The following is a 15942-nucleotide window of genomic DNA, read 5'->3' on the forward strand; positions in this document are numbered from 1 at the left end:
TCTGATACTACCAAGTGTTTTCTACACCAAATGGATAGCAAAATCACTCAACTGGATGACAAAATCAATCAAATGCGAGTGTTAATTGAGGAGAGGCAGATAATCCTGCTTAAAGATGAAGAAACTGTTACAACTTGCGAAGTGTCAAAATCCTGTCCTGTTGGTGATGTTGGGATCAATATGGAGGATAAAATGACTCGAATAATTCAAATTCTTGAGAAGATGGGGAAAAGCTGTGAAAAATCATCAAAGCTAGTCAATGAGGCTATATTAGGAAAAGAAGTTGAAGCAGATGTATCCAAACTAGTTAAGGATGATGTGTTAGAAATTATTGAAGAATGTGTAAAGAGAACCCTGCAGAAACAGTCGAAGCAAACGGGCTCAAATATGGCGAAATTGTTACCTGCAATACCAGTACGCAAGGTGTTCGATGATTATTCTGAGAGAGTATTTTTCCAAAAAGCTCCAGTGTTGATGCCCCGAGGTACAAATTCAAATATCTACTCTCCTAAACCGTATTGGAAGATTTTGAAAATAGTTTCTGATAGAGTTATGGTTCACGACCTTCATGAGAACGAGTACGATAAAATTGATTTTAAATTCTATGAAATTTTTAAGGATATGGTTAATGCAACTCAGGTGTACGATTTATGTTCTGAGACAGAGTGTGTTAGGTTTACGTTTTATAATCTTCGTGAAGATGAGCGTGGCAAGGTTCATGTCGTAGCTGGAAGTAGTAAACACATATATGATTCACTGTTTCTTGATAAGGGTATTGGATTTGTCATTTCATGGAATTGTTTTTGCGGTGATGGTAATTTGTGTAAGATTGTTTGTTTAGATTATATCTCTGGTCAATTTGATAAAGTGCCCCGGAAAGAACTTATTAATTGGAATGTTTTCTTTCCATTTGCGATTAAAGAATTCATGCTTAAGGAATTATTTCATTGGTCTTGTAACAAGTCTCGAACTGATGTTCATGGGGTTGACTGCTTTACAAGCCCCACCCTGTGGTTTGCATATGTTAGATATCTGGCCTTGTTGAAGGGTCGAGAAATTCGTGCTTGTTCACCAAGATACGGTCTCACTTGTTTATACATCAAACATGAGATTGGGAATTCAGCAGCGGGTTTGTTTGAGATTCTGCCACTAGTTAAAATTATTACTTGGATTAAATTGCGAATATCTTGTTTAGCATTTCAATTTTTATACCTGGTTGTAAGGTGTTCTGATAGGATACTGCAAGAATGCCCAGTAATATATAAGACTTTAGCTGTAGAATTACGTTCTTGTGGGAGAGGTTCAATGCCTTTGGATTTTTTCTCTGCAATGGTGGGGAAGGTAACTACTTTTTCTGTGACCATCATTGTTATTGCATGTGAATTGTTTCCAGAAACACGAGTAAGTGAGATGATTCAAGTTATTATTATTTAAGTTGTCGTTGGATCAGAAGAATGCACTGAATCAACATTGGTTAAAGCGTACTCAGGTTCTGGTCAATCTGAGTATACCACATGGCCCACATCTTTTTACAGGAAGGTGGTAGGGGTGTAGTTACTCTGTGGGATGCATTAGTAATGGTAATTCTTACTGACAATTCGTAATAGAAATAACCAGAAATTTTCCAGCTGAATGAAAATTGTGATGGTGCATTCTAATAATACAATTATCCTTGGTAAGAAACTGTCAACTTATGGTATTTCACTAGATGTGACTCGGAAGAAAATGATTTTGGGAGCCTACTTTAATTCGGTAGAGAAAAATGATGTTGATCCTTGGAATATCAAGAGTTCACGATATGGATTGCACCAAAATACCAAGTTCATGTTGCAGTTTCTCCTACCAATGGAGCACCAAAATGTAAGGTCTATTGAACTCATGTTACTGTTTAATAGCATGCTTGATAAGACATCAGAAAGAGAATCAGAATCTAGTTCGGAATCGAATTCAAGAGCTTGGCATCTGGGATTTTGTTTTAGTGCTTCCCGTGAACAAATAATTAAAAGGTGGAGTACTTGGCACCCTTTCGATGGGTATATCTGTGAATTGTTTTTTAAAGAGTTGGATATTCCTGAGAGCTTGTTTGATGCTATAAACAGTTCTCCGTGTTTGGAAGGTGAAAATGGTGCAAGTCAAAGTGATAGTGGTGGTAAGATTGTTTTTGAAGTTGAGGATGATGCTGAGACGGAAGGTGAGATTGATTCGGATTCGGTGGCTGTTGATGTGGTGAAGGATAATCAGTTAGGTGGTTGTGATTTTATGTCAAGCGATGTTAATTGTGATAATGAGATGGAGAAGCAGCTTCAATTAAATTCCGAAGACCTTCAAACTCTGTTTTTGAATGATGGGAACACGTCGTATGCGGGAGTTTGTTCTAGAGTACAAAACTTGGTCGAAAGCTTAAGGAATAGCCATATTGATGATTTCATATCTCAGAAAAATGCCTTATTTCACAAGGCATTTGCTTCAATTCAAGCAGCTAAACATGTGTTCTTCCCTATGAGCTAAAACTTTAAAGAACAGAATAAAAAAAAACGACAAAGCATTCAAGTTGAGCTGCATTCTCAGTGACTTGCAGGCAGAAAATGAAGTACAAGGAAACCAAAGAAAATTGAAGGTTCTATACGTCAAAGTTATGAAGGAATTACAGGATGCTATAAACATCCTTGAGGACAAGGATGTTTTGAAGGAGTGGAGTATGTTATGATTGGACCTATGTGACAATGTTGGGCCTAATATTTAAAATTGGGTTGTTAGTATTTAGGAGTGTTAATGCATATATAATATATAATGTACTGTATTCTTCATTTTAGGGTATCAAATGAATGAAATGAACCTTTATTTTATCTTTTATTTTCTCTGCATTTCTATTCCTTTATTCTTAGCTTAACTTCAATCAAAAAACCCAAAAATATTGTCAAGATCATGACATTACACATCTGACCTGTTAAAATTCTGATTTAATTACATTTAAGTAATAAATTATATCCTATAAGAATTATGGAGGAAAATGTTAAAACATATTCTAGGTTTAAAAATGTTTTAATATCAATACATTTAAATTTTAAAATTTTAAATACTTGTCTCTTCCATCACACGAGCCATATTTTATAAATTAAATGTTCCCACATTATCGAGCACATTTCTTTATTAAATTAATTAATTGTTAAATATGTTCAAACTTAATACATATAGTAATGAATGATCCTAAATTTGGTATTTTTCTGAACTACAATTAGAATTATATAATTTTAATATCATAATCATTATTTTTATAATGATAAATTAAAAATGAAAATGATTTTATATATAAGCCATGAAATTTTTTTAATACAATAAATGATTGGATATGCTTCATACAATATTTGGGAAAAGAGAACACGGTGTCCTCCAACACTAGTTTGTTTTCAGACCAAAGCTTTGTGATTGTAAGACTACAAACAGATTTTCTCCCGATAATGTACAACAGCTGCAGTACATATATATTTACGTTAATTGACCACTAGTAGCTTCTATTTATATTCATCATTTTTTACTTGCTTTGTGACAAAAGACTCGAATTTCAAGTGTCTTTCCGTTCAGGTACCTGCTGATCTTTTACACGAGATGCCCACTCTTGTATGGCAGAACGCAAAGTGTGATTTGGATGTAGAATCTTTTGCTGCAGGCGTTGCTTTGTCACTGGCGATACGTTATGTTTCTCAAGCCACAACTTTATTGCTTTGTGCTCATAAGTAAAACCATCAGGAGCAATATAAGGATCAACCATTATTTCCTGAATTAGGTCATCCAATCATACACGTAAATCAAATTGAGATGTATCACTTTACAGCGAGTATAATGATATCTATAACAAAGTTTTGTAAGTTATTTCAAACATTTACCTGACCGATTGGACAGTAGTAATGACCTGGTGCATCAATGTCAAAAGTCTGCACCTCTGTGTGTAATTCTGCAAAGTCAACAAGTTTTTTTAGAACTGGAAGCACTTCTTCCACAAGATCTGGCCTATCTCTGCATCTTAGACTGGAGCACTTCAGTGCTATTCGAGCGAGTTCCTCTGCTTCAGGTAGTGGCCAATCCGTAACTGACTTGTCTAGTATTTCATATATGGAACCATTTTCAAGAGCATCCTCAACTCTCAATAAAAGGCCCTTTGGACGGCAGGCAGCCAGCAATTGGAGGGTGATGATTCCAAAAGCGTATACATCAGATTTAGGTCGGATAGTGCCTGTTCTTTGATATTCTGGGTCCATATAGAATAAGGTGCCAGCAATAATGGAGTCGCCATATTCTGTGATGTTGTCAGGTACAACATCTGGAATGAGTTTCGCTAACCCGACGTCTCCAATTTTGCTCATATAATTCTTGTCTAACAAGATATTCCCGGGTTTTAGGTCACAGTGAATGATTGGATCTGGCTTTGAATTATGTAAGAATGCAAGTCCGCAGGCTATTTCAAAAGCTATTCGAAATCGCATAAACCATGGAAGAGATGGTCTGCCACTTCTCCGGAAAATATGATCTTCCAGATTCCCTTTTTCCATAAATTCATAAACCAGGCAACCGTCCTCCGGACAAGCTCCAAGTAGTAAAACCGTGTGCGGGTGACGTAATTTGCTGAGAACTTCAACCTTAACATTTCAAAGACACATTAGGAAGCTTGCATCAATTAGGTTGTCATAGTCAATAACTTGATTCAACCAAATTTTGTCTTTATATAATCTATTATAAAGAATTAAGTTTTGTGGAAATCAAAGAACCATAGGATGAAAAAGCCAAATGAATAACTTTTATATCCTTTTACAGGGGTAGTTCATGAAAGAGTCGTAGAAAAAAAAAACATGTCTGTGTGTAGTTACGAAGATTATATAAATAGTTGACAAAGCAAAAACCTCTTTCAGAAACTCATGTTTCTTATCAGCACCAGGACGAAGAACTTTGATGGCTACTGGGATGTGATCAAGCTTGCATGTGTAAACTTTTCCATATGCTCCTTCACCAATTAAGTTATTCTCGGAAAAATTATCAGTTGCCATTTTTATTTCTTCACGAGTATACCTTTTGTACCTTTTATCACTCATAAGGAGTGCATGAGCTATCTTTTGTTTCTCCACGGACTCTTTAAGGTAATTCAACTCAGCTATTTCTCTTTCATAGCCCTCTTTCGTAAGCAAATTTCTTGCAATCTCAATCTCCTTCACTGCTTCCAAATGCTTCTCTTTTTCTTCAGCAGCAATTTTTCTGAATGTTTCTTCTCTTTTAAGAGCCGCATTCACTCTTTTTGATTCTTCAAGGCAGTCGGAAGAAATAAGGTGGATCTGCAGAAAGAATAGAACATCCAACAAAAAGGTATGTCAAAAAGTAATGCTCAAATGTATGACTCTCCTACATATTGTATATATTATTAATTATATATAACTGCAATTTTGTCAGAACTTCGAAGAATGCACATTATCAAAATTCATTCATCTTTGAAATCTAGTCTTCATCGGTAAAAGGTTGAAAAATGTATTACTTGGAGCGGTTACAGTAATGGCATTATATGTTAATATCTTAACTTATTAACTAAAACAGATGTTGGAAAACTCTAAGTAATTTCAGGGTTTCACCTTAGCCTGCGCATGGACCAGGTTTTCACATGCTTGATTATACATAGCCACAGTATTCCTCAACTCTGTACGCAGCCTTTCTGCTTCATTCTGCATGCCAAGTGTACAAATATATTGATCATGGACATTAGTACCCACTGCAAAGCATCCAGACCTTAAAAATGCTAAGCACAGTATCTGTGTGCCCGATATAATTTGCAAGATATTTTCATTATACATTTAAGTCTATCAGTTGACCAACATATAAAACACAAATTCTCATGCACGTATTGACCAGTTATAATTATCATTTTTTAGGACAAGTAATTGTCTTTTTTTACAATCGTGAATAACTAAATGGACTTACCTGGTATATATAATAATCTAAATCATGTACGTGCAAAGCAAAACTTGACATACTAGTTAATTTATTGAATTCTATCAAACAGTCGACAATATCACAGTAGCTTAACAAGTTCAATACAATTCTTTCTCATTGCCGATATTCAAAACAAAAGTCAGTTGGCCTAAAAAAAAACTTGCACACATTCTGAGAAGAAACATAAGTTAATTAACCTTATGAGTATCTGCAACACCGTGTTCAGTGGTCTGCTGGTAGTTACCCTGCTGAACAGGAAAAGAATAATCATGAGAACTTCCATGTGGTAATGCTTGAGATTGTGAATCACTATAATTAGTCACTGATGATGCTCCAATCATGTCAAAATCTTTAGATTCCACATAGGAAGAATAATGGCCAGATGGTAATTTCTTAATCCTGAAAGAACCGTGCTTATTTTGAGAAAACAGCCAAATCTTAGAGCTTTTCCCTGTAACATAATATATAGAAATGAAAAATGGGTTTGAACGAAAAATGTAATGGTTTCGAAACTAAAATGATTGACTGATGAAAATTTTCCAGTTTACCGCTATTTGACAATGCATCGACTGAATTGGTGATGAGATTGTTTTTCGACACCACATATATAGTGCAAGTGCCTGGAGCGTCTTTTAGTACTGTTGATGGTATACCAGGGCCATTTATTTTCCTAAGAGAGGTGATACGGGATAACATGAGCAAGAATTTAAATTATATGCAAGAACCTTATGAAGGCTAATTACCTAGTAAAATATATCTATTAAAAGTGAAATCGAACATCGAGAATCAAGGAGTGTCCAGGTGGTGGCAAATGTGCTCATAGTGCTAGAAGAGGTATACTCAAATATATATCAACTATGCAAAAGAAAATCGAACCACAAATTGCTTGTCATCCATAAGGCATAAAAGAATACGTAAAAAGCCAAGACTATGCAAATTAGGATTGCATATGCAATAGATCTTCCTTTTGATTAGGAAATACCTTGTTATAAAATTTGAAGACCAGGAGCCCATCACTAAATATGTTATTCTTGAGTCAGATATATATCTTACGAGCGCTGCCGCAGGATTGTCCCCTTCTAGAACTAAAGTTTCCATCTGTAAAAGGATTCAAAATTTAAGCAATTATCGGAAGAAATGACGAGAGCCCATGAGAAACTTTTGGTCAATGCTTCAAACATCAATATCTAAGGCTAAAAAAAACTTTAAAGTATCAATAAACAATTACTAGAGAATAAGTTATTTATACCTCTCCTGTTTTGCATAGTTTCTTGTATGGAATGAAGATCTCTTCGAATTTCACTTTCATTTCATTAAGATACATTGTCACCACATTAGCATCTAGCTCTTTGACTGGGATAGGATGTCCTGCTATATAATCATGAAAATGCCAAGTAAATCAGAGTAGGCTTAAAACATAATTATCATTTCTCCTTTGCAAATATTACATCATACCTACCTTTAACTTTTCCATCTTTTACCATATTAGTATTTGCTTCATTACATTTATAAATAAAGATGATAATCAGATTTAGCATTTCCTAGTTAGATTCTAGTGCCACTTTCTCGAAAATAACTTTAAGGTCTAATATATCTCTTATGTACTATAATCAGATTTAGCATTTCCTTTTATATATAATCACTCCTCTTTTTTTTTTGACAGTAAGAAAAATAGTATGAATATTAAACCTGAACCCATTTTAACACTGAAGATAGAGCCATTGCAGAGGGAGTGAAGGAAGCATTTTGGTTACGAGGTTTTCTATGTGATTTGGGGATTGAGCGAGATCATGTTGACTTGTGGTATGATAGTCAAAGTGTGACTCACTTGGCTAAGAATCAAGTTCATCATGCGCGTACCAAACATATTGATGTCAGGTATCACTATGTGCGGGATGTCATAGAGGATGATGATGTTTCTCAATTGAAGGTGAACAAAAATGAAAATCCAGCAGACACGTTAACCAAGGTGGTGACTGGGAGCAAGTTTCACCCCATGATGAGAACTACGGTGGCTTGATCCCAGTATAGGCTACATAGGCAACTACAGTAACAATGATGCATCGAGTCGGGGTTTACATATCGAGGTGTTAATTGTTTTCTTGGTTTTCGTCCATAATTTTGAGGTCTATCAAATGATGGTGAGGTGGAGAAATATGAGGTTGAAGGTTGGGCTACTTTTTGGTGCTAATGTGAAAATTTTGTAGAAATTTTTTTGGTTAAATTAGTATTAGCTGTTTTGTTTTTGTGTTTCCCGGAGTTCCAACGGTCGGATTGCCCTGAATTTAGGAAAGCGTCTTTCTTATTTCTTGTTCACGTATCTAAATTGTGAATGGTGTAGATCGGTTTTAAGGATCCAAAGGAAAATGCGGACAAGAGTATTATTAACCATGGTGAGGATTAAGCTCCCCGTGGTACGCCAACTTGGACCAGGTGTTATGTTGGCCCAAAAGATGTTTTTGGGTTAATTTTTAAACTAGGCTCATAGTTATTAAGATAGGTAATAGTAGTGTATTATCTAGTTTTTTTCAAGAGAGATATATTGTATACATACAGAAAACATATACTTATTAATTATTAATATATACAAAGGAAAAAAGGCTCTTGGCCAACAAAAATACTTCTTCTTTACTTGATATATTGCTTATGTTCAAGTTTATAACTTGTGGTGATAGAACTTAGCATTAATTTTACATAGTAAGTCTTCTTTCAGGTGTTATTCAGCTTCGTAGGTTATCCCGGGACCGGGAGTGGATAAAACAATACTTGGCTGCTTTAAAATTATTAAAAAGCAAACCAACATAACATAGCCTTAAAACACCAACAAAAAATAAAAGATATTGTAACATTGGATGCACTTCAACGTTGGCTTATAAATTTGGCAGTTAAAAAAGTGTGAGAGAGAGGGGGGGGGGACTGACATGGAGAAGGGATGGAAGTGATGGTTGGCACGACGTGAATTAAGACGAAATGAAGAGCTTTTGGCATCAAATTCTCCACCGCCCATTTCACGGCGCGTAGGCTGTCCTTTCCCCCGCTGCCTCCAGGACGACCATTAACTGCCACTGCAACTGACGACGACGTCATTGAGCTACTCATCTTTTACTCTATAATTTCATGAAACCCGATTAACATATACCAAACCAAAGTACTGAGGAACACACCCACCGACGACTTTGACTTTAGTTAGAAAAATCAACCAAGTTGTACTATTGCTGGAGAAAAGGGCCTTTATATTATTACCCACCACCGTGAAGGAGAGATGCACCCAAACCAGAGATGCACAATAGGGTCATGGGCTGGGTTTTGACATGCCTTAAAAACCCGGACTTTTACCGCACCGGACTTTTCAGGATTTGACTTTGACCGTGCCGAGCCGGACTGGATTTTCCGAAAATGTCAGAGTTCGTTTGGGCCCTCGAGATCTAACCGGGCTTTTTTTTCAGGCCGGATCAGATCGGGCCGGGCTTTTTTCTAATTTAAATTGGATTGAGTTTTATTAGAGGTCCGAAAACTACATATGTTAACAACTAGATCATCGTAAAAATGTATTAGTTTACATTAAATATTTTATGAAAAAATTACTTTGTTGAAAACATTTAAGATTGGCAAAAAATAAACATGTTTATAGAATAATATGTTTTATCATTTTTATCCAAATATATATAATGTACTTAATATATTTTCTTTCATTATTTATGCAATAAAGTATATAAATAATATAATTAATCACAAATATGTAAATATATATGTATTTAGAGTATTATTTATATTTATAGTAAATGTGAATTCATAAATATATAAGAAAATATATTAGAATAATCAGATTTTCACCGGGCTTTTTCGGGGTTTTAATCGGGCCGGGCCGAAGCCCGAGCTTTTAACCGGGTCGGACCGGACTTTGCCTAAAAAAATAGGGGCCATCCAGGCGCTAAGCCGGGGCGGGGCCGGACTTGACCGGGCTTTGACCGGATCGGGCTGGGTCATATTTTTGGACTCAGACTTTTGGTCCATCTCTTACCCAAACCCAATCATGCCCGACTTAACAAAATTCGGATTTTTTCAAATCGGATCGGGTCGGGTCGGGCTTTTAAATCATGCAAGGATTGGGTTGCCAGACTTTTTTAAATAATTTTAATACTAACTATTTTAATAAAAATTAGGTATAATATATGATTTTCGTTTTTTTATTGTATTTGTAAGTTTAGGCTTTTATTTATACGTACACACTATTGATTAGAGTTTTAGAACAAACTATTCATATCTTAAAATAGTTTAGAATTTTAAATTTATATCTCCATAATTCAATTTTAATATTAACAAAAGGTGTTCATGTAGGAGTAAAAGTAAAAGATGTGTAACTACTATGTTTCTAAAAAGTTTATTATGTACGACTTTTATTTGAAATTATATTTAATTATAAAATAAATTTGGATTGGCATAATTTTTCCAATTTTCTTTTCAAATATTTATTAAAAATCAACAAAAAATTCGGGGTTTTAACGGGACTGATCGGACCGGTCGGGCTTTTATCCGGATCAGGCCAGACTTTTGTCCGGATCAGACCTAAATCCAGATCGGGCCTAAATCCGAGCTTTTATCGGATCGGGTCAGGCCAGATTTTTACGAAAAGTACGTGGCCCGTTAAGACCTGCGGGTCGGATCGGGCCCGACTTTTTTCGTATCAAAATTTTACCGAATTTTTTGGGATCGGATCGGACGGGCTTTTCTAATTCAGATTTTTTGTTCATCTCTACACGATGCACCAATATATATATATATATATATATATATATATATGGTCAGAGTCAGTGGGTAACTATTTTTTTGGGTAACTAAGTAACTCGTTATAATTGGTCCACATCTTAAACACAGTTCATCAACCTTTAACGCCGTTTACTTATTATATATTTTTAGTGTTTTGTATAAAATATGTACTTTTTATATCTTTTCTTTTATCATATTCCAACTTTAGCTAACTTTTCGGGTGTTATCTAATTTTAATATTGAATATTCACATGTCTATTTTTTAAATTTTGTGTTTGTTCTATAATTTGGTATATATGTTCTCTATATTTGTAGTGTTCAGTAACTCTTATTCATTGTACAAGTTTCCACTTGTTTAATTTTTTTTTTACTAATTTTTTAATATTCCATTTTTTAAACTATGTGAATTGTAAAACTTCTTAAGTTCTATAATTTTCTCTTCAATATTTCATGTGTTATAAACTTGTTGTGTTCTGTAAAGAATTTTTTACATCTTAATTTTTTTGTGTATTCTCTAATTTAACATTATATTTTCTGTAAGCACTTTTTTATATATATCATAATTTATGTTATTTAACTAAAATTTTCATATGTTCATATAACATTTTGTATGTTTTCCATGTTTTTGGAGTTATGTAACTAGTTTTTAAAGTTTTAAGTTTTCATGTTCAGTAATTTAATTATTATTTTTCTAGTGTTTAATATGTTCATTAGTTTTATTTTTCATGTTTTTCAATTGGATTTATATGTTTAATTTTACACAATTATTTATATTTCCGTATAATTTTAAGGTATTTTTCTTAGTGTTATATAATTTTACCACTATTTTTATTTTTTATTTATTTTTAGTAATTTTATGTAATGTATATTATTTTACTAGTATACTATATTTTGTTTCTATAATATATATTTATCAATATTCTATTTTTTGTTTTGTGTCCATTATTTTTTAACTCTAATTAATAATTATTAATGTTCTGTGATTTTCATTGAATGTTTCATAAAATGTGTTATTCAATATTTGTTTTGTGCCCTGTATTTATTAGTATACTGTATTTTTTGTCTTGTGTCCTGTAATTTTTGTTAATGTGTTATGTGTTTTTCTTTTGTAACTTTTACTTTGTGTCAGGTATATTTTTATTTTGCGTCCTTTATTATTTTAGTAGCCTTCTTTAATTTTTATTAATGTTCTTTGATTTTCATTCAATGTGTTGTAAAAAAAATTACTTTTTCTTCAATTTTTATTTTGTGTCCTGTATTTTTTACTAATGTTTTGTAATTTTTGTTAAAGTGTTATGTATTTTTATTTTATAACTTTTATTTTGTATTTTTTATATTTAAGTTTTGTTTTCTTTTGTGTGTGTTATGTATTTTCTAATAATCTTTAAAAAAAATTATAATATGTTTGTGTTTTATTTATACAACTTTTTTTCATAACAACGTGATACAAAGTAGTTACATAAGGATGTTACATAAGGACGTTGCATGTCAGTATATCAAACAAATAATCTCGACCATTGAATGTAAAATGATCTAACGACTATTGTTTTAGTTACTAAGTTACCCCGGAAAAAAGGTTTACCATTTGATCCTCACTCTCTCTCTCTCTATATATATATATATATCGCGAGATCATTATATCGAGCAACGAATAAAAGTTTCCAAAGGGGTAGGGACGACCGAATTGTGTGTTTACAAGTAACTTGATTGTCCGATATTCTTCTCATCTTTATTGACTTGAATTAATAAATTGATTAAAATAATTAGAATTAAAATTAGAATAGAATTAGAAGAGTTTAAAATATATGACTAATTAAGTAAATTAACGAAGGACCGTACCACCAAACTTTTGGTGTTTCGTGTTTTATAATATAAAATATTTTTTTTGATTGAGAAAAAGTTTTCAGAGGTGTAGGGACGAGAAAATTGTGCGTTCATGAGGGACTTGATTATCTGTTCTTCTTTTCATCTTAACTGGCTTCAATTATTAAATTCATTAGAATAATTTGAATTAGAATTAGAATTCAATTAGAAGAGTTTAAAATATATGGGTAATTAAGTAAACAACGAACGACTGTAGCAACTAAACTTTTAATGTTTATAATATAGTAGAGATGATTATTATAAAATTTATTTATTTTGGTTAACATAATACTAAGCTTTTTTAAAATTACCCAAGTCCAAAAACATTTTCGTAGAAATAGTGTTACATTTTTAAAAAAATTGCAAAAATACTTATTTTTTTAATTTGAAAAAATATTACTTTTTAATTTTTTTTGACAAAAATACAGTTTTTTGCAACTAGATACAATCTCGACGAGTTTCTGCAACTCCATGCAACATTGATGCAACTAGTTGCATATCTTGTTGATTTTATTTGCATCGTATTTTTGCAAATATTTTCAGGAAGATAATATAATCGAAAAAAAAACTTAGAAAAGTTCATTTTTAGTATGTTCTCTATTAAACACTACACCATAAAATGCCTATTGTAACATTAAAAAAATGTTGCAGTGGGGGGTTAATATGTTGTTTTTGCCTCACTTATAAGCTAAGGTAACATTTTCTTAAAGATAGATTTTTCAATGTTACCTTAGGGGTCCAAGGTAATATCTTTGGTGCCTAAGACAACATCATATTTTATGTTACTATAACTTGCTATTGTAAAAAAAGGAGGGATCAGTTGTAACTTGATTTTTATGTTTCCTTAGAGTTCTAAAATGTTTTTAAAAAGTGGGACCCACATTGGGGCCCACAAAGCTTACGTGGAATATAGGTCCTGATAACTTCTGGTGGCAGGGCTGCTCTTTCGACGCCATACCTGGATCCTTCACCGCTGTGGAGGTGCCGCTGTCATGGGGCTCCTACAAAACAACACCGGAAGGGGGGTTTGGGTCCCGCGATGCCTCCGGTGTGAGAGTAAGAACTCGCTTTTGGGAAAGATGAAGATAGATAGGAATGCAAGGTGGTTGTGTGTGTATATGAGTGCAAGAGAGTGATTAACCCCAAAGCCTTACCTTCTTGGGCGATTTATAGCCCAAGGATAGGGTTTTGGGGTTGGTACCTTTGAAACGTAGCCGTTGGTTCTAGGAGCGGAGGACACCTGGCTGGAGTGGATGCATTACACATGGCATCGCGGGACTGGCCGAGGAATGTTCTAAGGATCCTCTGACACGTGCCCTGATTATTCCCATGATTGATGGGTGACAATTGTCCCTATCATGTGCTCAGGAAAGTGCTGGGTTTTCTCAAAATTGGGCTTGTGGGACTGGGCCAGTTATGATTAGTAGTGTGTGTGACTGAATTGAGTTAGGAGTCCGGGCCTAGCCCTTGCAGGAGTCATATGTACTATCATGTGCCCCCCACTCCCTTATGAAGATTTTCTAGATGGGGGAGAAAGGTTGGGTTTGTTGAAGAACATGAGTTTTTGATTGTTGTCTTTAAAGGAATTAGAGCTTTCCTTGTCCCCCTAGTACGGATTGCTTTGAGTTCAGCAATCAGGACTAAGGTTTGTTGTCTTTAGAAGAATTTGAGCTTTCCTTGCCCCCCAGTCCGGATTGCGTTGAGTTCAGCAATCAGGACTAGAGTTGGTTGTCTTTAGAAGAATTTGAGCTTATCTTGCCTCCAGTCCGGATTACGTTGAGTTCAACCAAACATGACTAAGGTTGGTTATCTTTAGAAGAATTTGGGCTTTCCTTGCCACCCAGTCCGGATTGCATTGAGTTTAGAAACAAGGACTAGAGTTGGTTGTCCTTAGAAGAATTTGAGCTTTCCTTGCCCCCCAGTCCGGATTGCGTTGAGTTCAGCCAATCAGGACTAAAGTTGGTTATCATTAGAAGAATTTGAGCTTTTCTTGCCCCCCAATCCGGATTGCGTTGAGTTCAGCAATCAGGACTAAAGTTGATTGTCCTTAGAAGAATTTGGGCTTTCCTTGCCCCCCAGTCCGGATTGCGTTGAGTTCAGCAATCAGGACTAAAGTTGGTTGTCTTTAGAAGAATTTGAGCTTTCTTTCCCCCCAGTCTGGATTGCGTTGAGTTCAGCCAATCAGGACTAAGGTTGGTTGTCTTCAGAAGAATTTGAGCTTTCCTTACCCCCTAGTCCGGATTGCGTTGAGTTCAGCAATCAGGACTAAAGTTGGTTGTCCTTAGAAGAATTTGGGCTTTCCTTGCCCCACCAGTCCGGATTGCGTTGAGCTCAGCAATCAGGACTAAAGTTGTTTGTCTTTAGAAGAATTTGAGCTTTATTGCCCCTAGTCCGGATTGCGTTGAGTTCAGCCAATCAGGACTAAGGTTGGTTGTCTTTAGAAGAATTTGAGCTTTTCTTGCCCCCCCCCCGTCCGGATTGCGTTGAGTTCAGGAGTCCGAACTTGGTAGTTGAAACGGTTTTTATATTTCCCCCCAATGATTTGAATTGTTACAGTTGTCTTTTTTTGAAAGATGTGTAGTAATAATTGCTTTCATTAATAGCTGTGTATATATATACTGATGTGTAAACATATGCCTTTTAGATGAACGGTTGAGATTTGGCCACATGGCTTGGCCCTTGGAATTCACCGTGCCTATTTAAAGGGTCCTTCCCCCTTTCTTTCCTTTTTTACCTTTCCATAAATCTCCTTATCTTTCTCTCTATTTTCTCTTAAGCTTTGTCGCTGTTTGTCGCGGAGATTTTTGAAGATTTGCTGTGTTTCTTTGGCCTGTCGTCCCCAACTTCTCGATTTTCTCTAAACCTGTAAGTTTCTTCTTCTTTTCTTTGTCTTTGTTTTGCATACGCTTTGAAATCCTGTTGCTTGCTTTGGTCTTACTTGTTTTGTTTCGTATGGTTCTTGTGCTCATAGCTATGAATGTGTTTATAAGTATGTATGTATGTGTTTTTGGGCATAGTTTGGTGTTTTGGTTTTGGTTAATCGTGTTTCTGGGATTAAGGTTTTTTGGCTGAGTCCGGACTTGAATGCTGTGTATTTAGTATCATGATGTTCTTGTATTTTTGGCTTGAGTCCGGAGTAAGATGGTATTTTTAGGGTGTTTGTAGTCCGGGTTTTTGCTGGTTGTTTTTCTGTTTGTGGGTTTATATTTGGTTCTTGGGCTTCGAGTATCCCGACTGATTGCTTTTAACTTTAAATAAAATTGAACATAGGGTAGTCCGGACCATGTAGTTTTAGAGATGAATAAACTGTAGGGATTTAGACTAACCTTTATCACTTGTTTT

At 34.6% G+C, this 15942-nt stretch overlaps 1 protein-coding gene across 1 annotated transcript; it reads right to left on the reverse strand.

Moving 5' to 3' along the window:
• Nucleotides 1–3280: 3280 nt before the first annotated feature.
• On the reverse strand, nt 3281–9242 carry LOC141708581 (U-box domain-containing protein 34-like). Its single transcript, XM_074512277.1, has 9 exons — nt 8892–9242; nt 7220–7341; nt 6953–7068; nt 6519–6640; nt 6168–6421; nt 5613–5702; nt 4896–5321; nt 3885–4634; nt 3281–3775 (listed from the first exon to the last, which is right to left on the reverse strand). The coding sequence occupies exons 1-9, from the start codon at nt 9067–9069 to the stop codon at nt 3563–3565; spliced, it is 2271 nt and encodes a 756-aa protein (XP_074368378.1). The 5' UTR covers nt 9070–9242; the 3' UTR covers nt 3281–3562.
• Between the last annotated feature and the right edge of the window lie 6700 nt (nt 9243–15942).

The sequence above is a fragment of the Apium graveolens genome, chromosome 2 (genome assembly GCF_009905375.1).
Source record: "Apium graveolens cultivar Ventura chromosome 2, ASM990537v1, whole genome shotgun sequence".
NCBI lineage: Eukaryota > Viridiplantae > Streptophyta > Magnoliopsida > Apiales > Apiaceae > Apium > Apium graveolens.

What these genes read in the sequence shown, in the direction of transcription:
- LOC141708581 (XM_074512277.1), bottom strand. Translation starts at nt 9,069, where the DNA reads ATGAGTAGCTCAATGACGTCGTCGTCAGTTGCAGTGGCAGTTAATGGT. An exon ending in AACTATGCAAAACAGGAGAG is followed by an intron (nt 7,069 to 7,219) that starts GTATAAATAACT and finishes ATCCTTTTACAG; the next exon opens with ATGGAAACTTTAGTTCTAGA. An exon ending in GTGTTGCAGATACTCATAAG is followed by an intron (nt 5,703 to 6,167) that starts GTTAATTAACTT and finishes CTTGGCATGCAG; the next exon opens with AATGAAGCAGAAAGGCTGCG.